The 26,696-nt window shown below is 45.4% G+C and overlaps 1 protein-coding gene across 2 annotated transcripts in view; it reads left to right on the forward strand.

Moving 5' to 3' along the window:
- The window catches only part of ESYT2 (extended synaptotagmin 2), a gene marked incomplete at its 5' end in the record, with an annotated part of 73,351 nt that overhangs the window by 5,408 nt on the left and 41,247 nt on the right, over window positions 1-26,696 (forward strand). For both annotated transcript variants that reach the window (XM_081101856.1, XM_081101857.1), the window contains 5 exons: window positions 18,371-18,412; window positions 19,442-19,576; window positions 20,653-20,729; window positions 22,251-22,323; window positions 22,527-22,616. In XM_081101856.1, the coding sequence (XP_080957982.1) occupies window positions 18,371-18,412; window positions 19,442-19,576; window positions 20,653-20,729; window positions 22,251-22,323; window positions 22,527-22,616 (417 nt within the window). The remainder of the gene's footprint in view (window positions 1-18,370; window positions 18,413-19,441; window positions 19,577-20,652; window positions 20,730-22,250; window positions 22,324-22,526; window positions 22,617-26,696) is intronic.

Consider the following 26,696-nt stretch of genomic DNA (forward strand, 5'->3'; position numbering starts at 1 on the left):
TTAGATACATTCGAATATAGCATGATTTTAGAATGCACTGTTTGTGGTCTTTTGCATTTCATTATGTTTTGTTAAATGGTTTTGTAGTTTCCACAGCTGTGCTGCCTCAGATGAATTTTCTTCCTGCATTTAAAGATCTGTGGAAGTACAGAGGTCCTCCTGCCCTCAGTGTACTAGCCCTCCCCACCACCACCCTAGTGTGAGGGGTGCATAGAGACACATTTGCGGACATATAAGAATAGAAGGGCATGAAATTCTACTAGGATTGAGAAATCAGAGGCATGTGCCAGTATTGCATGAGGCTCGGGACTTACTCTGAACCCAGGGCTGAGGAGTGGATGTGCCCAGACTGGCAGCCCTCCCAGTTCACAGGGAGCCCGCCCTGGGCATGAGTATAGAAGCTACTCTTGAGTGGTGGAATGGAGTCTGGTCATTGGAGGAGGAGAGAGAGTGACGTCTTCAGAACTAAGCTTGTGAAATCAGAAAATGGAAACTCCTGTGCAATGCAGTAGAGTTCTCATCTTGCTTCAGTTGCCAAAAAATTTGCAGCCAAGGCTGTTGCCAGATGCTGTGCTCTGTATCGTTGAGGTATCCGGAGGCACAGCCACCTTCCTGCCGATACACTTTTTCCTCCTGGGCCTTAAACAGAGTCACCTGCTGTTCTTTTGGAAGTGGGTGGAGCATAGTTCTTACACAAATAATGTTCATGGAAATACCTTTCCACTTAACATGTTTTATTTACAAGTTTTCTCTTGGTCTTTCTCTCTGCCGCTGATTTTTCTTCCTCATTTATTTTTCTTAAATAAATCAAACCACCCTTTGATTCATCTATTCACTCAGCCAACATTTTTTAGGCGCTTGCTATGTTCCAGGTATTGTGATAGGTGCTAGAGACACAGCATGAGTAAGACAAGGTGTTAAAGTCATAATTTACCAGCTAGCAATAATACAAACCTTAGGCCTTTCAGTTGATGTAATGGTGTGTTCATTTTAAAAATTATGACATTTAGAGCATTTTATACACTTACAAAGGTAATAGCCCAACTCTTTAAATCAGCCTATTATAAAAATAGATTTTGTTGCTGAGGATTAAATCTTTTCTTGGGCTTGTAGATCTAGCTATGCATAAGAGTCCAGTTTCATGCCCTGCTATCTTTGCCTCCTTTGTGAAAGGCACTTTATTACTGCTCTATGTGGACGACTCTGAGCCCTGAGTTCCCTGTTTCATGCTTTTTAAAAAAAAAAAAAATTTTTTTTTTGATTGATATCAGAGAGGAAGGGAGAGAGAGAGGGAGATATTAGCAGAAACATCAATGATGAGAGAGAATCATTGATTGGCTGCCTCCTGCACACCCCTACTGGGGATCCAGCCCGCAACCCAGGCATGTGCTCCAACCAGGAATCAAACTGTGACCTCCAGGTTCATAGGTCGATGCTCAACCACTGAGCCATGCTGGCCAGGCCTCATGTTTTGTTTTTTTTTTAAATCCTCACCCGAAGATACTTTTCCCATTGATTTCTAGAGAGAGTGGAGAGGGAGAGAGACACATAGATGGTTGCCTCCCGCACGCACCCCAACCAGGACTGGGTAACCTGCAACTGAGGTATTTGCCCATGACTGGGTATCGAACCCAAGACCCTTCGGTCTGCGGCTGATGCTCTAACCACTGAGCAACCAGCCAGGGCTGTCTGATGCGGTTTTAGTGGCGCACAGAAGGTTGTCTGATGACAGTATCTATGCAAAGTAGCAGCACCTGTGTGCCAGCAGGATTTTCCATTTTAACGCATTTCTGTGCCTGGGGACACACTGAGCGTTAGTGATAACCATGTATTTGTAAACCTGCCATAAAAGCTGGGCTTTTGAACTTTTTGTTTGTTCAATCACTTAGTGAAGTTCCCCTTATCTTTCTATTTTTAATGAACATGCAGTTGGATTTTTCTTTATTTCTTATGTTATAGCTAGACAGGTTTTAAAAACACTTTTTCCCAGTATCAGAAGAATGTATGCTCATTATATAGAATGTTTCAAGCTTTGGAGAAAAATAAAAAGTCACTAACTAGTAATAAGCATTGTTAACATATTGGTGATTTTCTGAATCTTTATGTGGATGCACGCACGTGTGTGTTATGTCCAGCTTCATTAAGCATTACATGTGGACATTGCCATTCTTTAGAAATATGACTTTGTTATTGCAGTATTATCCACCTTACAAGAGGCAACCAATGGATGTGTCTCTCTCACAGAACAAGATTGTTAGATATTCCATGCTCAGAAAAGATATAACTATAGAGTTTGAGATATTTAATTTTCTGCTCTTTCAAGTTATGAAAGATTATTTGCTTGAGCTAGTATTCATAGTATTCAGATCTGTCCAGGATATAGGAACCATTTTTGAACTCATGAGTAGCATGATAATTTTATAAGCAGAAGTCTAGCTTTGGAGGGCAGTGTTTGTTTGTTTTTTGTTAATCCTCACTCGATATTTTTTCCATTGATTTTTAGACAATGAAAGGGAGGGGAGAGACTGAGAGAAACATCGATGTGAGAGAGACACATCCATTGGTTGCCTCCTGCAGGAGACCAAGCCTGCATTGGAGGCATGTGATCTTGATGGGAATTGAACCTGGGACTCTTCAATCTACAGGCTGATGCTCTATCCACTGAGCCAAACCAGCTAGGGCTGATTTGAATGGTATGGTGTTAAAATGGGTAGATATATCCAGACCTCCTCTGATGTAAGTCATCTTTAGAAGAAAAGCATTCCTCCTGCGCAGACTCACAGCTTTAATAGCTTTTCTCCCTCTGCACTGAGTTGGGATATTGAAGTTTATTAACAGGAGAAATATCTCACACTGAAGTAGCGCTGTCCTAACTACTTTGCAGATGGCCTAGAGCAGCGGTTCTCAACCTGTGGGTCGTGATCCCTTTGGGGGTCGAACGACCCTTTCACAGGGGTCGCCTAAGACCATCGGAAAACACATATATAATTACATATTGTTTTTGTGATTAATCACTAGGCTTTAATTATGTTCAATTTGTAACAATGAAATCGGGGGTCATCACAACATGAGGAACTGTGTTAAAGGGTCGCAGCATTAGGAAGGTTGAGAACCTCTGGCCTAGAAGATAGTAACTCCCGCCTGGTACCAGGCTCACGCCTGAGGGCATCACTGCGCGGGCGCACACTCCGGAGCTGGCTCTGCATCTGCTGGGTGGAAGTTTCTGTCTGAGCGCCCCCTTCCTGCTGCCTGTGCTCCTGTTGGGCAGTCACACCTTGTAGACCCTTAGCTTGCTTCTCATTAGCGAGGCATTGAAATGAGCCTGTCGGGGTGAGCTTCTGAGGCTGGGCCAGCTGGCCCTGGGCCACAGGGCTGGGAGTGGTGCCTCCGGCTAGTGCTCCCTCTGCGTTTCCTGGTGGTGCTGCCAGCTTCCTGCTCCCCTGCTTCTCTTATCCACCTCACGGCTCCTGCCCCGCATTGCTGCTATTACACATTATTGCCATGACTGCCTACTGAAAGCGTATTCGTGCTGTTAACATTTACTAGGTGTACCAGTTAATAATGCGGATTCTTTTCAATGGATGGAGTTACACAGATGTTGAGATATATATATATGTATGCGATCTGATATGTATGCTATTTTGTGGTATTGACAGCAAGCTTCAAAACTTCACATGTCAAATTTGCTAAAGGTGTTAACATCATAGATATTTTTACGCTTAAAAATGTCAAATTTCATGCCCAAAAAAGAGCATTTGCGGGAAGTTTTAATTCATTACTTTATTTTGAAGAAAAAGTTATCGTATCCTTCGGGAAGCTTATGGTGAACCTGCTCCATCTCAAGATACCTGTGAGCGCTGGTTTAAACGCTTTAAAAGTGGTGATTTTGATGTGAAAGACAAAGAACGTCCAGGTCAACCGGAAAAGTTTGAAGACCAATGTCCCAATTATGCCCCAACTGATTAATGATCTGTCTAGTCTAGGGACAAATGCAGGTGACCAGGAGTCAGCAATAATGGCCTATCCCCTGGTACTTAAATGTCGAGCCGAACCAGAACACATAAACACACAGACAGAATTAGTATGCAGTCATACAAGGTTTATTTACCTATTCCTAGTGGGTCCTAGGCTCCAGCAAAGGCCACACGGCAGTGCACACCGAAGACGGACGACGAAGATGGAGACGGACAGGCGGCCGCAGTTGGGTCAGGCTCACACAGCAGGGCAGTCAGTCGGGCTTGTCTCACGGAGCGACATGGAGTCCTCCTCTCATCAGGCAGGAGACGTCCACTGGGGAAAATCTGGTCTTATATAGCCGGTGGTAAACAACTTGTGTCTTATGTTAGGAGCAGGGTGTTTACACTTTAAGGGCTTAGGGCATTCACATCATTTTGTGAATAGTGGGGCATTCACCACATTTTGGAAGTTACAGAGCATTGGGGTCTTCACACAGCAAACATTTCACACATTAATCATTTCACACAGTAATTATTTCCACACATTAGAGGGGTTTCCTTATGACCATAACATTATTATAACAACCAACAATGACAAGCATTATTGGATGAAGGTGCGTGTCAAACTCAAAAACAACTTGCAGAAAGATTAAACGTTGCTCAGCAAATAATTTCTGATCGTTTACAAGCAATGGGAAAGATTTTAAAGGAAGGAAAATGGGTACCACATCAACTGAACGAAAGACAAATGGAAAACTGAAAAGTCATCAGTAAAATGTTGCTTCAGCAGCATGAAAGAAAGTCCTTTTTGCATCGAATTGTGACTGGCAATGAAAAGTGGATTTATTTTGAGAATCCCAAACGCACAAAATCATGAGTTGATCCAGGTCAGCCATCAACATCGACTGCAAGGCCAAATCGCTTCGGAAAGAAGACAATGCTCTGCGTTTGGTGGGATCAGGAAGGTGTGGTGAATTATGAGCTTCTAACACCAGGTGAAACCGTTAGTACTGATCACTACCGACAACAAATAATCAATGTGAACCACGCTTTGATCATGAAACAACCAGAATGGGCCAGAAGACACAGCAAAGTAATTTTGCTTCATGATGACGCACCATCACACATTTCAAAACCAGTTAAAGACACGTTAAAAGATCTTGCCTGGGAAGTATTAAAACCAGTTAAAGACACGTTAAAAGATCTTCCCTGGGAAGTATTAACCCACCCGCTGTATTCACCAGACCTTGCTCCTTCAGATGACCACTTGTCCCGATCGATGACACTCGCACTTTCTGAGCAGCACTTCAAAGTGTACGAAGAAATGGAAAATTGGGTCTCTGAATGGTTTGCCTCAAAACAAGAAAAGTTCTATTGGGAGGTATCCACAAATTACCTGAAAGATGGGGGAAATGTGTAGCTAGTGATGGGCATTACTTTGAATAAAGCACTTATGATGTTTCTCTTGAAATTATCGTGTTTTCTTTGATTACAAATTCTGCCATTATTAACCAGTACACCTGGCAAGTGAATTCATAAGATCTGTTAATACTTTCTAAGTTACCGAGGACTGGGTTTTTTAAACCAAAAACCCAAATGTAATCCAAAACAAAAATGACAGTACCACTTCTAGGTACTTTTCACATACATTAAGATTTTGAAATCTATCCAGTAGCTAATAGAAAAGGTTGATTTTTACTCAATAGTTGAGTCAGATTTTGTGTTTTTAGAAATTTAATTAAGTTTTAAAAAATCCTCACTTGAGGATATGTTTATTGATTTCAGAGAGAGGCAGGGGAGAGAGAAAGAAACATCAATGTGAGAGGGAAACATTAGTCAATTGCCTCATATGCGTCCCAACTGGGGATCGAATCCGCAACCTCAGTATGTGCCCTGACGGGGAATCGAACCCAAAACCTTTTTGGTGTACAAGGTGATACTCCAACCAGCTGAGTCACCTGGCCAGGGTCTCAGATTTTAGTTTTACATTGGGGGAAATAAGGGCATGAACTTTGCTGTGTGTACAAAGGAGTTTTCAAAGGAATTGCCTGTAGATTGTAATTTCACAGTGAATGGAGCAAAAGGGGAAAGATTACAACCTGTCTTTGCTTGCTGCCTGCACTAGGTCCACTGTAACAAAATACCACAACTCGGTGGCTCAAAAAACCACCAATTGATCAATTTTATCAAAAACCAAAAATTACAATTTGGGAGGCCAAAAGTTTGAAATCCATCACTGTGGGCTAAACCAAGAAGTCTGCAGAGCTGTGCTTACTGTTTTCAGTATATCCACAAGACTGTAATTATTACCAGAATCTAATTTTAGAACATTTGTATCTTCCCAAAGACTCCATCCATCCCTGCTACACTCACTGCCCATTCCCTTCACATTTCTCACAGCAGCCCTGGACAACTGCTGAGTCACTTTCTGTCTTATAGATGTTCCTGTTCTGGACATGCCATGAAATGAGTCAGGTAGTCTGTGGTCTTTGTGACTTTGCTTGTTTGATAAACAGATGACAGAGAGATGGTAGAGAGATAGACGATCGACAGTGAGAGCTGTTAACTGACAGGTGGATGGATGGTGGTCGTCTCCCTGCTGCGATGCTGTGCTGTCATCGTGTCAGATGTGGCCATCGGCGGCTGCCGTGTCTGCCTCCTGGCTGTGATGTAGTGTATGATTACAGTTAATGACAAATCAACATCAAGGGGTATGTACTGAAATCTTGTTCCCAAAATCCAGTAAAGGTAAATGATTATATTCAGGAAAAAGTCCTAATGTTTTAAAATGCCTGGTTACCTATTGTTCTTCATGTATACAAATAAAAGGAGAAACAAGTAGATTTTTTAAAAAATATCTTTTTATTGATTTTTAGAGAGAGAGGAAGGGAGAGGGATAGAGAGAAACATCGATGAGAGAGAAACATCAACTTCCACCGGCTGCCTCCTGCATGTCCCCCACAACCCGGGCATGTGCCCTGATCAGAATCGAACTGGTGAGCTCTTGGTTCTTGGGTTGAGGCTCAACCACCGAGCCACGGCAGCCGGACACAAGTAGATTTTAAGTTGGCAAATTTCTCTGACTTAATTCTTAAAAGTCTTGAGATATTTACTGTCTGTGTGCAAGGATAAATATTAAGCTCTTATAAATATCATACAAACTGATTTTTTAAAAATATTTTTTTATTGATTTCAGAGAGGAAAGGAGAGGGAGAGAGAGAGAAACACCAGTGATGAGAGAGAATCATTGATGGGCTTCCTCATGTTGGCCCCCTACAGGGGATTGAGCTTACAACCCAGGCATGTGCCCTTGACCGGAATCAAACCCAGGGCCCTTCAGTCCACAGGTCAGTGCTCTACCTACTGAGCCAAACCATTCAGTACTAAACTGATTTCTTAAAAATGAAAAATTTCACTGTAAAATTTGAAACATGTGACTTCTGAATCCATGTAGGTGTTTGGTATTCCCGTTGGTTCTGTAATGCTAGAGGATTTTAACCCCAACTTCAGTCTCATATACGTAGTTTCTATTCTTTATAGTAGAAGAAAGCTGGCTTAATTTCACACAATATACAGAACATGTGTAATTACTTCAATGCTACAATTACACATCTGTCTTGTATTCCTGCAATTTTCAACCAATGTGCTCCAGGAATTTTAAAATGCATACCTGACCAAAAGGGCACTGACCTTTTCCCCTGAGATTGTCAGATTAAAAAATGACAACAGCCAACACAACAATAACTGTCTGGTGTGAATGCCCTGTCTTGAACCATAAATATGAAAGTCATATAATAGTGTTGCATCTTATTGGTCATATCACATAATAAGGTTGCATCTAATTGGTTAATTCTTGGTCCTAGAAATCCTTATACAAGTGTAGGCACCTGACTTTTTTATTTTTTGGAGCCAAAAGGGTAGGTAATTACTGTTATTCTTTTGTAAATCAATCAAAATGATACCTATTTTTTTTGTGTGAGATTGGCAAAAAGTATGTTTTTCAGTGTGCCACAGAATTTTAGTGATTTGCTTATGTATATCATGAGATGAAGAAGGTTGAAAATCACTATTTTAGTTCGTTCCAGTTAAAACATAAGTATGGAAATTTGAATAGTAGCATTTGATTTGGATTTAAAATGACAAATGACCAGATTGTCTTACGTGTTTCAGTAAAGGAGATGAGAAGGCATGTTTCCTATTCTTGGACTCATTTTAATTTGTGAGATAGATGAAGCTCATGCCAGAACCTCACCTTTAAATCAAGACTGTCAAATAATTATATGAATTTTCTTTCTTTTAGCAGTTACAGAATGTCTAGATGACTTTAGAATTTTAAAAATATGCTTCCAGTCTTAGAAAAATATCTGTAGACATGCATCTTTAGTAAGGTAGTAAGTCTCTCTCTTTTTTTAAAAAAAAATATATTTTATTGATTTTCTACAGAGAGGAAGGGAGAGAGATAGAGAGTTAGATGAGAGAGAAACATCTATCAGCCGCCTCCTGCATATCTCCCACTGGGGATGTGCCCGCCACCCAGGTACATGCCCTTGACCGGAATCGAACCTGGGACCTTTCATTCCGCAGGCCGACGCTCCGTCCACTGAGCCAAACCGGTTTTGGCGTAAGTAAGTCTCTTGACCTTAGTATTGTGATAAAGGGATGTTGATGGTTCTGTCGGGTAAAGTTAGGATGTGTCCCTGTGTTTACGGTGCCATTGAATGTTAGTCCTGGCGTAAGCTCCTTCCACACATACACTGAAACTTGAACCACCCTTCAAAAACAAATGGACACCCATCCATCTAACATAGAGTACATCTAACATAGCAGATACATTATCTGAAATTATAGAAGGCCTCCATAGAATTCCTTAGAAGTGTCCATTCTTTTAGAGAATTAGAAATAATGGCTTGTCAGATCATTCAGACAGCTTTGTTACTTATGGGAGATATGCTGGAATAAATACGCCCTAGTTTTAAATTTTCATTTTACTCTTTCCCAATTTAGAAAAATAGGTGGGGTCATCATATAACAAAGAGACAGTAGTGAATTATTTAAGTTGAACACACTTCAAACAAGTGTTTGTCAGAAGCAGCACCTAAATGTTCCCCCCGCCGCTCCTGCCGCCCTGAGCCAGAAGGGGCCTCGCGTCCGTGGTGGCGTGTGTGGCCGGCACGCTCTCAGCCAGCTCTCCGTCAGCAGCCGGTTCTGATTTTGAACGGTTAGTTTGAGATGACAGAAGAAAGCATCAAATGTACCCTGACTGGGAGCTTTGTGGTCAGTATATAGAGGGATCGTGGTCACTACCTGTGGTCTCAGACAAGACTGCAGGGATGTTAGTGCTTCTTCAGATTCCCTAGTGCAATTTCTTGTTTTTTTCTCACATAAAAGGCACCTAGGAGTTTCGAAAGTGTTGCTGGTAGGGAAACCTTTACACAGACGGATTTGCAGCACTGGCACTGTATTCAAGGTCTTTGTTTCCATGGTTGGTGCTGTGTCTTCACAGGTACAGAGCAATCAGAGTTCTGGTGAGGCTGTCACAAACCATTGAGAAAATGATAACTGAATTTTGAAAAAGATTAATTGCTTTATTTAGTCTTTGAATTGATTGTCTACTTTTATGTAGACTTGAAATAGAGACACCTAGTTATTTTGTGTAATTTCTTTTTGCCATACAAAGCAGTAATTTGACCATCTGTTAACATTTTATTCCAGGATTGACAGGTTCTGAGAGAGACATTGTCTCCTACCCTTTAAACCTTGAATACTTTCTTCTTTATAGAAGTAGCTGTTAGGAGAAAGCATCCCAGTATCTTAGGGAAAAACACGGTATTGAGATTTCTTGACCCTGTTTTTCCACTTTCCTTGTGCCCTGAAGCTGTGGAAAGGTGAGAGGGGCAGGCTGGGATTGGGGGTTTTGAGGAAAGAGAGGGATGGCTTACCTCACTCCTGTGGGAAATGGGTAAAGAAGTTTAAGTATAAAAAGGTCAGAAGGCACAAATTTATGTTGGTACCAATTTACATTTGAGTCCTTTGCTCCTGATACTCTGTAACAGCGAACCTGTGGGCATGCTCAGAGCTCTCCCCTGTGTGCCACAAAGAGGTAGCATGCACAGTGCCAATGGCTTAGACTTAAAATTTTAAAAAATCCTTTTATTTGAGGGTTTGGGCCAATGTCATTATTTAATACACATAATTACACAATGTGAAGAAATTGTAATGAGTTTCTCCAGGTCCCCTCCAGCTTATCTCAGCAGGCCACACACCTAATGCTACCTGTGTCTGTGTGCGTGGGAAGCACCGGTGTGGAGAGCTGTAGGTGTCTCACTGATCTGAGGCAGGTCCGCGAGCCAGGACCAGAGGCATGGGGCAACAGACAGGCAGCTGAACACGCTGGCCCAGCAATTGCAGCGGGTACAGAGGTCACCTCCCTAGAGATAGTATCTAGGCCTCAGTGGTATTTCAGTTCCAGGCCCAGAAACGCAGCAGAATCAGGTGGGCAACACCAGGACCAGCTGCAGTGACTCACGAGGCCCTGCCCTGGCACCGACCAATCAGTAGAGACCACGACCTGAAAGAGCACCCCTGGAAAACTGATGAATCTTCTGCTGCAACACTGCCCGAAACCTCCCCTAAGATCCCCGTCTGCAAGAGAGAAAAACCCTCCAAAGGACCCAGCACGTGCTCTCCTTCTGGGGAACACGCCCATGCCATTCCCTTCCCCTGCTTCTTCCCCCATCTTTAGGATGCATGTCCTGAACTCTGAGGGACCCCATGAGACTTGCAACCAGGGGAGCAGTGAGCAGTGGCAGCACATCCTGCTCCATAAGTCAGTGTGTTGACCTGTGTATAACTCACTTTGTGGCGTAGGAAGGTTGGTGTTTGGGATTGATGATGAGCGGACAATCCCCCTCAGGTGTTCTGGGTGGCGGGTGAGGCAGAGCCCCTGAACCTAGAGGGCCTCAGGCCCAGCTGACAGGTGGGTCTGTGTTAGTTGGGACCCTATCCCCAGCCTCAGAGGACACAGTTAAAATTGCTGTGCCAGGTGAATTGAATTCCTCTTTCCTTCTCCCCAGGATAGTGAAAGAATTCTTCCCCAGGGAGCTGATCATTGTTCCACTAAGAAGTTGGTGTTCATTTGTTTTTTTGGTTAATCCTCACCTGAGGATATTTCTAACATTGATTTTTAGAGAGAGTGGAAGGGAAGGGGAGAGACAGCGAGAAATATAGATGTGAGAGAGACACATCAGTTGGCTGCCTTCCGCACATGCGCCTCCAGGCACCAGGGATCAAGCCTGTAACGGTTTGTGTCCTCGATGGGATGGAACCCGAGACCCTTCAGTCCTTGGGCCCACACTCTAACCTCTGAGCAGAACCAGCTCTTCGTTTATTTTTCTTGGATGAGCACCTAAAGACCCATGCAGACGTGAGCAGAGCTCAACTCCTTCTTGGAACAAGGAAGAATACGAATAAATGAACTTGATATTGATAGACCAGTTTATTATGGAGGTTTAATGACATTTGGTTTCTAAAGTGATCATTTTATCCATTTTTCTTTTAAAAGTATTAAATCGTTAATGCTTCAGGTGTAAGAGATAATGTATCTTCATATTTTCTCAGACATGGATTGCCTTGTTCTAGATTTTGTTGATGAAGGAATGCATGGACAGCACAATTCATGCTGCAGGGAGGTTCTTAAAGGCTGCCCACGCCCCGCGACAGACCTGCTGTCCTGCCTGTAGCTGGAGGTGCTCAGTTAAGTCCACACAAGTGCTGTTGACATCGTTTTCAGGGGGGTGCTGTGTGAAAAAAGACAGTTCCTTTATTTAATTTTAAATGTTACCCCATATTATTTTTTAATGTTGAGAAATGGGAAACATGATTTCATCAGAAAATATTACTTAGGTGTAAGTTTGTCTCATCCTTTTACCTCAGCATGGTTTAACAGGGGGGCCTTAGGGCCTCGGGTCTGGTCCACTTATTTCCCCTGTGACTGAACAGATTTATTTCCTTATCTATTAGATGAGCCGCTAATTGTTCAGAGGGTTGTTGTGAGGATGAAACAAGATATTGCATGTAGAGTTCCTGGCATACAGTTAATGTTCTGTCTTTGCATATTTAATTAATCTTTTCTAAGCAAAACAACTTTGGTAATATCAACATATTAGAATCCCAAATATGCCTTTGTTCTTCTTAAAGATAAGATTTAAAAGATTTCTTGGGTAGTGTCAACTCTTAAATATAATCAAAACTTGAACAATCAAACTGATTACTTCTATTTTGTGGAGCCAATATAAATAAATATGAAAACTTGTTTTATAAGTGGACTTACAAGGGAGATTTAGTGGGGGGTTTTGTTTCTTTTTTTAGTTGAAAGATTAATATTTGAAACTAAGTGATAAGTGTTCATGCATTCCTATATGATTTAGAAACATTTTCTATTTCTCCTGTATATCCCAGTCTTTGTGATGTTTTTACTGTTTTAAATTCTGTTTTGTGGAACGTAAGCTGATGTTTATGCGTATATATTAGTGAGAAGTTGATTTTAAACATAGTTGAACAGAATTAAGGTTTGGTAACAGATTTACTTTCTTCAGTTTCCATATACTCTGTCTTTGGCGCTTCAAAACTTATGAGAGTTGAAGGTCGACTAGGTTCCATTCCCTAACTTACATACTTGTCTCTTCTACCACGTCCTCTCCCTCCCCAAGGTAAACAGTGTTTTAAAGTTTTTGTTAATTTTTTATTTTAAAAAATTACAAGCATGCTAGTGTATTAATACACACACACACACACACACACACCCTCTTCCCCTCTTGTGACGTGAATGGTATAGCCAATTGTATATGGTTTTCTCCATCTTGTATTTTCACTTTAAAACAGGCCCTGGAAATTATCCCATAGCGTTATCCAAATAATCCTGCAAGTGTGATGATGGAAGCCTTCCTCATTCCTTCCACTGCTGGCAGTACTTCGTCGTGTGTGTGCATAACAGCTTGTTCAGCCGGTCCACTGTTGTGGCTGCTTGGTCATTTCTGGCCTTTGCTATTACAAATGGCGCTGCACACACGTCATTTCATATTTCTGCCAGTCTGTTTCTAGGATAAATTCTTAGAAATGGGATTGCTGGGTCCCAGGGTGAATGCATATGGAATTTTGCTATTACTATTTAGTTATCATAGCTCTTTCATGTGAAGGAGTGGGAATATTAAGTAAAACCAGTCTTTACATCCTTCTCTTAGTCTTGGATGAAATATTGGGTCTGATAACAGTGGTTTAATGTGAATTGCTATTATGTTTGCTGGGCTTTTTCAGCTATTTCAGGACTTGTACTATATTTAACCTCTAGAGTCTAGATAAATAGATCACTATTAAACACAAAATTTCCTACTTCTGGCTGTCACCAGAACCTCGTACAATTTAAGGCATGCCATCTGAGTTTCAGGCTTCGCTCTTTGATTGGCGTGTCCCTGTGAGAACGTGGTGGGCTCTGTGGACTGTCTGTCTCCACAGCCTTGCCACGGGCTCAGTAACAAAGTGGCCGAGAGCACGGGCACACAGGGCTGGCCTTCATCCCCATTCTGTCACTGAGCAGGTGTCCTGTGAATTGTGGATACTGTTAGTTCCTGTGTGTACATTGTGAGAATGAGTGAGCTCAGATAATGGACGCGACAGAACCTGCACATGCCTGCGGTACACTCAGAAAATGGTCACTACTTTTAATATTTCACACAGTACAGTTGGGTGTGAAGACTCGTTGCCCTCGCTGGTCTTCCAGGAAGCTGGTCTCTGGTCAGCCTTCCCACGTCTTCTTCTGCCCCTTTTACACGAGAGGCTTTGAAGAGCTCAGCCTTACTGACCACCTGATGCCATGACTTTAACCTTCATGGTTTCTGGACCCTGTTGACAATCTAATGGTTTGGTCTCTAAGCGGTTTGCACACACAGTTTCTGCATGTGGGTTCCCAGACAAGACCCAGTCTGAGCCTTGCTTGGATTTGAAGTGGGTAGAAAACCTGGGCCAGTCCAAGCTTTCTCTGTGTGAGCACAGCACTTAGCATACCGGTTATGGGCTTTCAGGAGTGAACCAGAACCCGGTTCTTCAGAGAAACTAAGGCTGCTCTTCCGGTAGGGTATGACTGATACTGCCTAAGGAGATGACCCCCGGCCGTGTCCAGGCTCCCCTGGCAGTGTCCAGTCCCCCTCACCAGCAGTGTCCAGGCTCCCCTGGCAGTGTCTGGGCTCCCCAGCAGGTGTGATGCTTCAGCACATCTGTGGTCAGCCGTTTGCCAGACTTGTGAGACCACCTGTTCAGTCGTGCGCTATCAAAGGGCACTAGGGCACTCACTGCTCTTTCTTCTACTGCATCCAACAGAATAAACTAGAGCAAGTAGGGAAGGAATTGTTGAGAGCAGCACAAATCTTGAAGGAACCCAGAATAGCTGTCCAGCACAAATCTCTATAGAAAGCGTTCCATTACAGTGAAAAGCCTGAATGACATGCCCGCACCCTCCCGTCCAACCTGATCAGTTTGCCGGCTGAAAACAGTACCCCTTTTTAATGTGACGAGTGTCCCCGGGGAGCATGCCATGCAGTGACCACTGCATCACTGGAGGAAGAAGCCTTGTTCTGAATTAAAAATGGTCCTGTAGAGCTTCCTAAGCAAAAGCCATATACTGAAATTGGAAGTTAAGATTGATCCGTCGATCATGGGTGGAGTGATTGTTCGTACTGGAGAGAAATATGTTGATGTGTCTGCAAAAACCAATGAGCTGCAGACTGAGGGACAGCCATTGTTTTCACATGGTTTTTCAGTTGTTTATTGGGGATAAGGTAAACATGGACATATTCTGTTATTTAATAGTACTAGAGGCCCGGTGCACAAAAATTTGTGCATTTGTGGGGGAGTGGGGGGATCTCTCAGCCTGGCCTGTGCCCTCTCGCAGTCTGGGACCCCTTGGGAGATAACGACCTGCTGGCTTAGGCCTGCTCCCGGGTGGCAGAGGGCAGGCCCAATCCCTAGGTGCAGCCCCTGGTCGGGCTCAGAGCAGGGCTGATTGGGGAGTTGGGGCGCCGCCCCCTGTCATGCACAGAGCAGGGCGATCGGGAGGTTGCGATGCCACCCTCAGTCAACGCTCAGGGTAGGGCCGATTGGGGGGTTGGGGCACCGCCCCCTGTCACACTCAAGGCAGGGTCGATGGGGAGGTTGCAGCGCCACCCCCTATCACGCACAGAGCAGGGCCCATCAGGGGGGTTGGGGCTCCGTACCCTGTCACGCACAGAGCAGGGTCGATCAGGGGGTTGGGACTCCGTACCCTGTCACGCACAGAGCAGGGCCCATCAGGGGGGTTGGGGCTCTGTATCCTGTCATGCACGGAAAAGGGTCGATCAGGGGGTTGGGGAGATCCCCCCTGTCACACACAGAGCAGGGCCAATCGGGGTTGAGGAGCTCCCCCCTGTCACTCACAGAGTAGGGCCGATAGGGGAGTTAGGGCACCACACCCTGTCACACACAGAGCAGGGCGGATCAGGGGGTTGGGGCGCCGCCCTCTATCACCCACAGAGCAGGGCCGATCAGGGGGTTGGGGCGCCGCCACTGTCACACTCAGGGCAGGGCTGATGGGGAGGTTATGGCTCTAGCCCATCACACACAGAGCAGGGCCCGTGGGGGGGGGCGGGGTTGGGGCGCCACCCTCTATCACCCACAGAGCAGGGCCGATCAGGGGGTTATGGCTCTACCCCGTCACACACAGAGCAGGGCCCGTGAGGGGGGGGGGGCGCCACATCCTGTCACACACAGAGCAGGGCTGATTAGGGGGTTGGGGCACCGCACCCTGTCATACACAGAGCCTTAGGGTGATTAGGGGGTTGGGGTGCCTTCCCCTGGCACGAACAGAGCAGGGCGGATAGGGAGGTTGTGGTCCCGCCCCCTGTCACACACAGAGCCGCAGGGTGATCAGGGGGTTTGGGCGCTGCCCCCTGTCACGCTGATCCCTGTGCTGGGAGGCATATTACCCTTTTACTATATAGGATAGAGGCCTGGAGCACGGGTGGGGGCCTGCTGGTTTGCCCTGAAGGGTATCCTGAATCAGGGTGGGGGTCCCCACTGGGGTGCCTGGCCAGCCTGGGTGAGGGGATGATGGCTGTTTGCAGCTAGTCACACACCCTTCAGGGTGGGGGTCCCCACTGGGGTGCCTGGCCAGTCTGGGTGAGGGGCTGAGGGCTGTTTTCAGGCTGGTGGGTGACTGAAGCTCCCAACCGCTCCTTTTTTTCTTTCTTTTTTTATTCTGGGCCAGCTTTAGCTCTGGCTCCAGCTCTGAGGCCTCTGCTGCTGAAAGCAGGTATCTGGTTTGTTTGGGTTCTATAATCGAAACACTGTTTCAACTCCAGCTCTGAAATCCGGGCTGGCTGAAAGCAGGTTTCTGGGGTTTTGTTTAGCTTCTATATTTGTAACAATGTTTCAAACTGCAAGCTCAGAGGCCGGCAAGGCAGGCAGGGAACATTGGAGTCCTCCGTCACTGAAGCATGCAAGCCTCATGTTAGCTTCAAGCTGCCTGGCTGCCGGCCGCCATCTTGGCTGGCAGTTATTTTGCATATCGCCCTGATTAGCCAATGGGAAGGGTAGCGGATGTACGGCTAATTACCATGTTTGTCTTTTATTAGATAGGACTAGAGGCCTGGTGCACGAAATTTGTGCCTGGGTCGGGGGGCGTCCCTCAGCCCAGCCTGCACCCTCTCCAATCCTGGACCCCTCGGGGGATGTTTGACTGCCTCTCACAATCCAGGACTGCTGGCTCCTAACTGCTTGCCTGCCTGCCTCCCTGATCACCCCTAACCACCTCTGTTTGCTCCCCTGCTGGCCTGATTGCCCCTATCCATCTCTGCCTGCCTGCCTGATCGCCCCTAACTGCTCCCCTGCTGGCCTGATTGCCCCTAACCGCCTCTGCCTCGCCCCACACCCAGAACCCAGGATTCCCTCCCTCTGGCTGGCTGCAGGCACCCAGGACCTGGGACGGCTTCACCCGGGCTGGCTGCAGCTGCAGGGGACTGTTGGCGAGCTGGCTGCATGTGCCCAGGACCACGGGGCGGGTGGCTTGGCCCTCTTCTGGGCTGCAGACGTAGGTGCTGGCTCCCGGGACCGCGGGGCGGGCGGCTTGTCCTTCTCCTGGGCCGCAGGCGTAGGCACAGGCGCTGGCACCCAGGACCACAGGGTGGGCAGCTTGTCCCTTTCCCAGGCCACAGGTGCAGACGCAGCCGCTGGTGCCCGGGACCACAGGGCAGGGGGCTTGTCCCTCTCCCGGCCGCAGGTGGCTGGTCCCCATTCCTCTCTCTTCAGTGTTGAGTGTCTGAGCCGTGATGGCGTGAGGGCATGATGACCATTTGCATATTAGCTCTTTATTATATAGGATAGGATTTTCGGAGAAGAAAAGGATCTGAAAACAGGTAAAAGGAAGGCTTTCATGGCAGATTAAACTCATCTTTCTGTAATTCTATCAAAGGGCTCTTGACATTTGGGATATTTCTTTACGAAGTAGAGTAGGAGTTTATGTTTTCTGGAACTGATGTCATGGACTGCCTTTGGGGCCCTCTTGTCCAGTGGCCCTGTTCTCTGTACCTGTGGCAGAGGTGGTCAAACAGTGTCTCCCTGTGATAGTGTTTAGTGTGCAGTGACAGCACCGCAAACTACCCTGACACTGTGCTGAGGCTGTAGACTTGGGTTGACTTTTACAGTAGCGCCCAAACAGTAACTATAGTAATACTAGAGGCCCGGTGCACGAATTTGTGCACGGGTGTGGTCCCGAGGCCTGGCTGGCAATCAGGGCCAATCAGGGCTAGGCGGATCTGGGCCTGCTTCCCAAGGGGAGGGATGGGGTGTGGGAGGTTGGCCACCGGCCCTGAGGAGGGAGCCGCCCTCTGCCCCCCCACCAAAGGGGCCACATCCACTGCCACCCGCCCCCGGTTCCCCGTCCCAGCCTGGGGCCAAAGGGAGTGAGACGTGGGCAACAGCAGCATGCCTGTGGCTGGGGTGGACCAAAGGAAGGCAGAGGGAAGGTGGGGTTTTGAAGGCTTTGGTCTAGGTCTCTGGAACACGGGGCAGTGCTGAGCCCCATGGGAAAGCGATCGTGTAGAAAGGGCTCCATTTGAAATGCTTGTTGGGAAGGTCCAGGTACCCATGCACATTCCTCTGGACAGCAAGGCTGTGGGAAGGGCCTGGGGCATTTGCTGACATTCCACGCTTCTGCTTCAGGCTGTTCTTAGAATATAAATCAGAGAGCCCCACGGCCAGTGTCTCCTCCGAGGCCATTCTCCAGGCTTCAGGGCAGGGTGTTTAAAGAGGCTTTATGTAAACAGCAGGCCTGCAGTGAGAACATACGGGCCTACGTGACAGTCAGTCACATCCCTGTGCTTTCCTCTTAGGTTCACTTCCCAGACACGGAAAGAGCAGAATGGCTAAATAAGGTAAGAGCAGTGTCCCATTCCCGCTGCAGTGGGGCTGGGGCGGGACGCACCCTCCATATTTGGGAGTTGGGAGAGTGACACTGTGTGAACTCCTTTGGATTTGGCTTCTGCTCCCAAAAGAGCTCAGTCATAAATGAGACGTTACTTTCCTTTTCTAAACAGTGAAAACTGTCTTAGACGTGAGAAAAGTAATAAGCTATTCATAGTCGTATCTTGATCTTCTGTCTTCTTTCCCCATCGTCCATCCACTGCTCAGGTCTATTTTATGATAGTCGTACACAAAAATGTTGGAAACATTATTATGAAGAATGAATAACTCCCAAGAATTCTAGTAATAGATAATTAGCTAATTTTTTTTATGAAACTTCTGTTTTTAGATCAGTCTAGTTTGAAGTGAATCTCTGTCCCCTCACATTTTTTTAAAATATATTTTTATTTATTTCAGAGAGGAAGGGAGAGGAAGAGAGAGATAGAAACATCAGTGATGAGAGGGAACTATTGATTGACTGCCTCCTGCAGGTTGGACTGAGCTGCAATCCAGGCATGTGCCCCCAACCAGCATTGAACCTGAGACCCTTTGGTCCGCAGGTCAGTGCTCTATCTACTGAGCCAAACCGGCTAGGGCACCCCTCACACTTTATGTAATATCCTCAGAGCTGTGCAGGCAGGGATCACCTTGTAGCACGGGAAGGTAGTCCATCACTGAGGAAAACTCATTCATGTTTATTAAAATCTCTACAGTTTTAGCAGTTTATTTAGCAATGAGTTGAAACCACAGGGTTTTCTGATTTTTTTTAGCAATCATTAAATGTGCTGAGAATAACTAATTCCTGCAATATATGGTTAATTAGTAGTTTATTGTTGTGATACATTTTAAAATTTAAAATTTTATTGATTTTTGCATAATAAAAAGGCCCTCCCTTTAATTTTTAGAAATTCTGATAAGCTGAAGGGGCATAATTTTTACTATGACTTAAGTGCAATGTGTATTAAAATGTTTTGTCTTACATGAGTTCTTTTTCCTTTCAGACTGTAAAACATATGTGGCCTTTCATTTGCCAATTTATAGAGAAGTTGTTTCGAGAAACCATAGAGCCAGCTGTGCGGGGAGCAAACACCCACCTTAGCACCTTTAGTTTCACGAGAGTCGACGTGGGTCAGCAGGTCAGTTTCTTCTTAAGTATCCTTACATGTGTGCACAGTCAGATTGCTGTGGAAATTAAAAAGACACGTTAAACTACTCCCTGCTATTTCCCTGGATGGTCTTGGGGCGGGTTGTGCAGCCACTCCAGGTTCTGCCTCTCACGTGGTGCCCTCGCCTGGTCTGTCAGGGGTCCTCACCTGCCCTCACCTGTCCAAGGCGGCCTTTTGGCCAGTTCAGGTTCCCTGGGGGGACTTCCCTTAATTCCAGCGTGTCTTTCTCCCCACACTCTTCTGTCAGAATTACCTTTGCACAGTTTTCAACAATCCGTTCTGTTGGAAAGGAGTTTGACATGTGAACTCACACTGAAGGTTCAGAAGTTGACAACAGGCATGAGGTATTTACCCTCAAGTTGTTTAAAACAAGTAAAGACTCCAGTGCCAGTCTTGTAGGCATCACCTTAGTCACACAGGTGAAGGGATAGGTAGGTGTTGTTACTGGAACAATGTTACAGGCATACATCACTGTGTTGCTCTTTGCTTTATTGCACTTTGCAGATAGTGTGAGTTTTTTTACAAATTGAAGGTTTGTGTCAGCCCTAAGTCAAGCAAGTCCATCGGCACCAATGACAGCATGTTCTTAAGCAAAAAGTATTTTTGAATTAAGGTATATACATTGTTTTGTTTCGTTAATCCTCACCTGAGGATATTTTTTCCATTGTTTTCCAGAGACAGTGGAGGGGGGTTGGTGAGAAACTTCTATATGAGAGAGACACATGTAGAACTCCCGAACTCGCCCCGACAGGGGCGGGGAGTGAACCCACAACCCAGGTACGTGGTCTGGACAGGTATTCGAACCTGCGACCACATTCCTCATGTCTGTGGTTTCACGGTAACCTTGTCTGCATTTGAGGAACTGTGAGATAACTCGCTGATAGCGAACCGATCGGTGCACCACGAGGGCAGAGTTGTGATTCCCGTGGCCGGTGCCAGAGCGTGTCTCCTCATCTCGGTGCCGCCTGGTTGTTTTGCCATTTGGTTGTTGTGTTGTTTGTGTTTTTACCGTCCCTGCATTGAAAATAAGCCACTTCTCGCTCCAGCCCCTCAGGATCAATGGTGTCAAGGTATACACTGAAAATGTGGACAAAAGACAAATTATTTTGGACCTTCAGATTAGGTAAGTTTTCATTTGTGTCCTGCTTGTGTCCTAGTTAATGGCGTACAGTGTCACGTAGCTATTCCCGTAGGTGGATATACCTGATGTCGGTGGGTTTGACTGAAATCTTGATGAAGACCCAGATGTTGTGCTCGGGCGCTTAGACACTCTGTGCACTGCTCAGCGGGCCTCCGGCAGACGCTCTCAGGCAGGGCGAGACCTCCTGCATCTGGAGCCCAGGGTTGGGGGTCAATTCATACAGATTCCACCCAAAAGGTAGCTGCCATTTCATGGTTGTTTTAAAAACAAATGCAAGCCCTGGACAGTGTGTTCAGTGGTTAGAGCATTGGCCTGCGCCGGAAGGGTCCCGGGTTCGAGTCCCAGTCAAGGGCATGTACCTGGGTTGCAGATTTGATCCCCAGCCCTGGTCAGGGCATGTGTGGGAGGCAACCAATCAATTTGTCTTTTTCACATCCATGTTTCTCTCTCTCTTTCTCTCTCTCCCTCCCTTCCACTCTCTTTAAAAGTCAGTGGGAAAAATAGCCTCAGGTGAGGACTAAGAAAAAACAGCAACAACAAAAAACACAGATGCAAGTCTTACATTCCACATCACACTCATTCATGTTTTTCATATTAATGATTGAAATGTCTTTTTTTTAAAGTATTTTTTTTATTTCAGAGAGGAAGGGAGAGAAAAAGAGAGATAGATACATGAATGATGAGAAACATTGATTGGCTGCCTCCTGCATGCCCCTCACTGGGGATCCAGCCTGCCACCTGGGCATGTGCTCTGACCAGAAATCGAACCCATGACCTGGAGGTTCATAGGTCAACACTTAACCAATGAGCCATGCTGTCCAGGCTGAAATGTCTTAATCAGTGAGAAAAATGATGCCTCAAACAGATACGGTTTTATACGCTTCTAATCTTTTTATCCTCACCCGAGGATATTTTCCATTGATTTTTTTAGGGAGAGTGGAAGGGAGAGGGAAAGACAGGGAGAAACATTGATGTGTTTAGAGAAACACATCAATTGGTTGCCTCCTGCAACGAGCCCCAACTAGGGTCCAGGCTGGGGAGGAGCCTGCAACCAAGGTACATGCCCTTGACTGGAATCGAACCCGGGACCCTTTGGTCTGCAGGCCGACGCTCTGTCCACTGAGCCAAACTGGCTAGGGCTACGTTCCTAATCTTCACGACAAAGTCCATGAGCTCTGTTAGTTCTCTCGGGACTGGGGAGCAGATAATCTTCACTTTCTTGTTTTAAACAAGCATAGGTGTTTATAAAGCAAATGAAAACTACATTCCATCAAGGTGCTGCTCTGGCCTGCACGTTGGAAGGGGTATTTGTAGCAAACCCTTGGTCTGCAGGAGGCCTCCCAGGAGGTGTGTCTGCTGCCCGGCAGGGAAGTGGCCCCGCCACGGGGCACTGTGCCTGCAGCCTGTGCTGATCACTTTACTGTTTATTATTTTAGTCAGATTATATGCCTTGCAGGTCTGTGGTGATGAGGAGAATGTAATACAGAACTTTTTCTTTGCTAGTTTTGTAGGAAATTGTGAGATTGATTTGGAGATCAAGCGATATTTTTGTAGAGCCGGTGTGCAAAGTATACAGGTAAGGTTTTTTTTTTATTTCAGTCCTCTAAAATTTTCCATGCTCTCTTTGAAAAGAAAGTGACGAAGCTTTTATTAACCGAGGATTTCTTTGAAGTTAAGTATTTTTCTGCAGGTCCTACCTGGTGCAGCACTGGGCCGCCTGCGTCTCCATCCTGCATCAGGGACTGGCTGTTACATGTCTTGGTTTCCGTTTGCACTTAGATTCATGGCACAATGCGAGTAATCCTGGAACCGCTGATTGGAGACATGCCCTTAGTGGGAGCCTTGTCTATCTTCTTCCTGAGGAAGCCAGTAAGTTGATGTTTATTTTGTGTCTGTCTTCCTTCTCACTGACAAGCACATGACCATATTGGAGATATACACAGTGAAGGAGCAGTCCTCTCCTTAGCTCACTTCTTCCCTCTGATGTGTGAGTCCTGTAAGTTCCTACCTCTTTATGCCCTAGCGGAGGTTTCGTCTCTTCCCATAGACAACTTCTTTTCCTGACTATAAAAAGAATATGTTTGTTACAAAAATTTGAAAATAATAGACTGGTTTTTTTAGTGTGGGTTTGTAATTAACATTGTCAATGAGTACGATTTGTAGGTGTTTGCTCATTGACGCCTCATTCTCCATAGTGAATACCACATAGTTTCCATTTACTGACCAGGAATTGAGTCTAATCTTTCCAAGACCCCAAACCAGTAAGTCCGGGAGCCTGCACCCAGCCCAGCCTGCCGACAGGCTGCTCTCACCGTCCTCACTGCTGCCACAGGCAGAGCTGCCATCACGCTTGGCACTGCCTGGCCCAGAGCCTGCTTATGAACTGCAGTTAGTGCATGAGGGCTTAAAGTCATAGAGTCTACTTTTTTTAATAAGAATTGTCTCAGGTGTTTTGTTTTATTTTTAATATATTTTTATTGATTTAGAGAGGAAGGGAGAGGGAAAGAGGGTTGGAAACATCAATGATGAGAGAGAAGCATTGATCAGCTGCCTCCTGCACATCCCCCACTGGGGACCGAGCCCGCAACCCAGGCATGTGCCCTTGACCAGAACTGAACCCAGGACCCTTCAGTCTGCAGGCCAACGCTCTATCCACTGAGCCAAACCAGCTTCCGGCATAAAGATTCTTTTTACTGAATTATATTCTAACACTTGGATAAACCATAATAAATGTTATCACTTCACATGGTTAGATTTGTATCTTAATCCATTTTTTTGTTATAAGTAGTTAATACCTATTATTAGCCACAAAAATAAGACAACAAAAATATCATTCCTATCTAGGCTCCTCCTCACCTCAGCTCCTCCTCCTTTCACTGAGGCTCCTCCCTTCACTGAGGCTCCTCCTCTTCACTGAGGCTCCTCCCCTCCTGGAGGCTCCTTCCCTTCACTGAGACTCCTCCCTTCACTGAGGCTCTTCCTCCTTGCTGGGCTCCTCCCTTCACTGAGGCTCCTCCCTTCACTGAGGCTCCTCCCTTCACTGAGGCTCCTCCCCTTCACTGAGGCTCCTCCTTTTACAGAGGCTCCTCCTTTCACTGAGGCTCTTCCCTTCACTGAGGCTCCTCCTTTCACTGAGGCTCCTCCTTTCACTGAGGCTCCTCCCTTCACTGATCCTCCTCCCCTTCACTGAGGCTTCCCGTCACAGAAGCTCCTCCCCTAATGGAGGCTCCTCCCCTTCAGTGAGCATCCTCCCTCTCCTGGTGACTCCTCACCTACATGGCTCCTCCACATGGGTCCACAGCCTCCGAAAGGCATTCGACTTAGCTCTGTCCTCAGTAGGCTTTGCTCACCACTAGGGCTTCTTCCCAAGGTGCAAACTGACCACAGGGGGTAGTCTCTCGGCAGACAGTTATTGTGGTCTAGGTGGGGTCTCTGTCCTCCTTTCCTGGCACTGCCCCATGAGGATCCAAGTTCCAACCACAGGAGCACTGTAATGGGGGAGAGTACAACCCCTTCACCCCTCATCACCTCCCTCACCTGTCCTTCTCCAGAACGCTGCCCTCTGCCCTGGGCTGTCCCTTTCCAGTACAGAGGTGGTCAGTGTCCTCCTCACGCCTACACAGTCCTGTGCAGGTAGTGCACTGCTTGTGAACTGTTGGAAGGCACAGCCATGTCTGTCTCCACACAGCTCAGTAAGCATCTGATGGATGAATTGATCTGTTTCTCAAATAGCTCTTCACAAATGCTGCTCTGTTACCTTAGATGAGCTCTTTTGCAGGCACCATTGCTATCATGTATTGTTTAAAATGGGAATCTTTATTGTATAATTTGATGCAAATAACTTAATACAAATTGTTGTTGGGTTTATCTAGACAAATTATAAGTGGTACTTTTTTTGTATAAAAACACAAGAAGAATTAAGTATCTTCACTTTCTATTTCCACTAACATTATTATTCTCACTTGCCTTCTATTGCTTAAATAATGGGCTTATTTTGAATGTATTGTAATGACTATAGTCCCCCCTTATCCACAGATTTACTCTCTGTGGTTTCAATTACCTGTGGTCAACCTTGGTCTGAAAATAATTAAATGGAAAATTCCAGAAATAAACAAGTCATAAGTTTTAAATTGCATGCCATTCTGAGCAGTGTGATAAAATCTCATGCTGACCTGCTTCGTCCCACCTGGGACATGAGTCATCTTTTGTCCAGGTCTCCAGGCTGCATAGCTCTCCACCCGTTAGTCACCTGGTAACCGTCTCAGTGATCAGGTCAGCTGTCATAGTGCCTGTATTCAAGTAATTATTGTTGTTAACCTCTTACTGTGCCTAATTTATAAATTAAACTGTATCATAGGTATGTATTTTTTTAATCATCATCTGAAGGCATTCTTAGAGGAAGAGAGAGAGAGAAAAAAAATTGATGTGAGAGAAACATTGATTTGTTGCCTCCTCGACTGGGAGCTGAGCCCACAGTCCAGGTACGTGCCCTTACCAGAAATAGAACCTGAACCTGTATTTACATACAGGAAGAAAACATAGTATATACAGGGTTCAAAACTGGCCACCTTTCGGCGCACGATACAGCGCACCACCCAGCTGAGCCACCGGCCGAGAAAACAGTGTGTATACAGGGGTCAGTGGTAGCCACACTTTCAGGCATCCACTGGGGGTCTTGGAACGTAGTCTCCTCAGATTAGGGGGAATATGCACAGAACATGGTGAAATTCAAAAGCTACTAAGGAACTTTTGTGTTAAATTTTAATTTATTAAAATTTTGAGAAATGAAATCCATAAAAGATTTTATATCCATGTTTTTTTCACATACAAATTGTATAAAAGCCAGTGTATTTAAGAAACTTTCATTAATAAGTATAAAATAAAACACCTAATCTTTAGCAAATTGCTGAGTATTTTTAATTTACAAGGAATTTTTAACAATTTAATGAAGGGCTCCCTTTTTTTATTTTAAATTTCCAAATCTTTAAATCTCCCTCAAAACTTAGTAATACTCTTCCTTAGTGTGGATATTCTAGGTGTGTTTACCTTAAAAATAACATCATAGTATTAACTTCCAAGCGAAATTCTAATGCTGAGAGAAGGAAGAGGCTGTGAAAAGTCAAGTTACTCATTTATAATAATAAAAGCATAATATGCTAATTAGACCAGACAGCTGAACGACCTTCTGGATGAAGCCACCAGAGATGGTTAGGGGCAATCAGGCAGGCAGGCAGGTGGTTAGGGGCAATCAGGCAGCCAGTGGTCCCGGATTGGGAGAGGGATGTCTAACTGCCGGTTTAGGCCCAATCCCAAAGGGTTCCCCGATTGCGAGAGGGTGCAGGCCATGCTGAGGGACACACACCCCCTGCATGAATTTCGTGCACAGGGCCTCTAGTTTCCTTATATGGTGAGTAAAGTCACCACACATGCTTTGGAGAGAGGGAGTGTATTTTCAGTTACTTTCAGCTGGAAAATATGGGAACAGAATTCACTGCCTGCTGCCAAGTAATTCTTCTCACCAGGGGCAGTCCAGCCAGAGAGATTTGGGTTTCTGATTATCGAGATGATTTAGACTCGAAGTGTCAGAGAACCTTACGACGCCTTTGCACATCTTCCTGCTTGTTGGTTTCTTTGGACTAGTTTGGATAATGTGTTGCTTGTTCCCAAAAACTAAACAAAACCATGAGGTGCTGAGCTGTGGAGCACAGCTGTCTGATGGTGCAGCCAGCGCGGCCTTCACTCAACCTGGTTTTCCTCTCCTGGTTCTTTCTTTTCCCACTTTGTGCTTTGAACAACTGACTCATTTCTCTAAGCCTCAGTTTCCCCATTTGTAACAAGGGGATCACAGTAATACCTGTGTCACAAGGTTACATGTGAAGATTAAATGAATGTCAGTGGATGTAAAACATGTAATACAGTGCCTGGCCCATACAAGTTCTTGGATTTTTA

Source organism: Myotis nattereri (genome assembly GCF_964212035.1).
Source record: "Myotis nattereri genome assembly, chromosome: 11".
Classification (NCBI taxonomy): domain Eukaryota; kingdom Metazoa; phylum Chordata; class Mammalia; order Chiroptera; family Vespertilionidae; genus Myotis; species Myotis nattereri.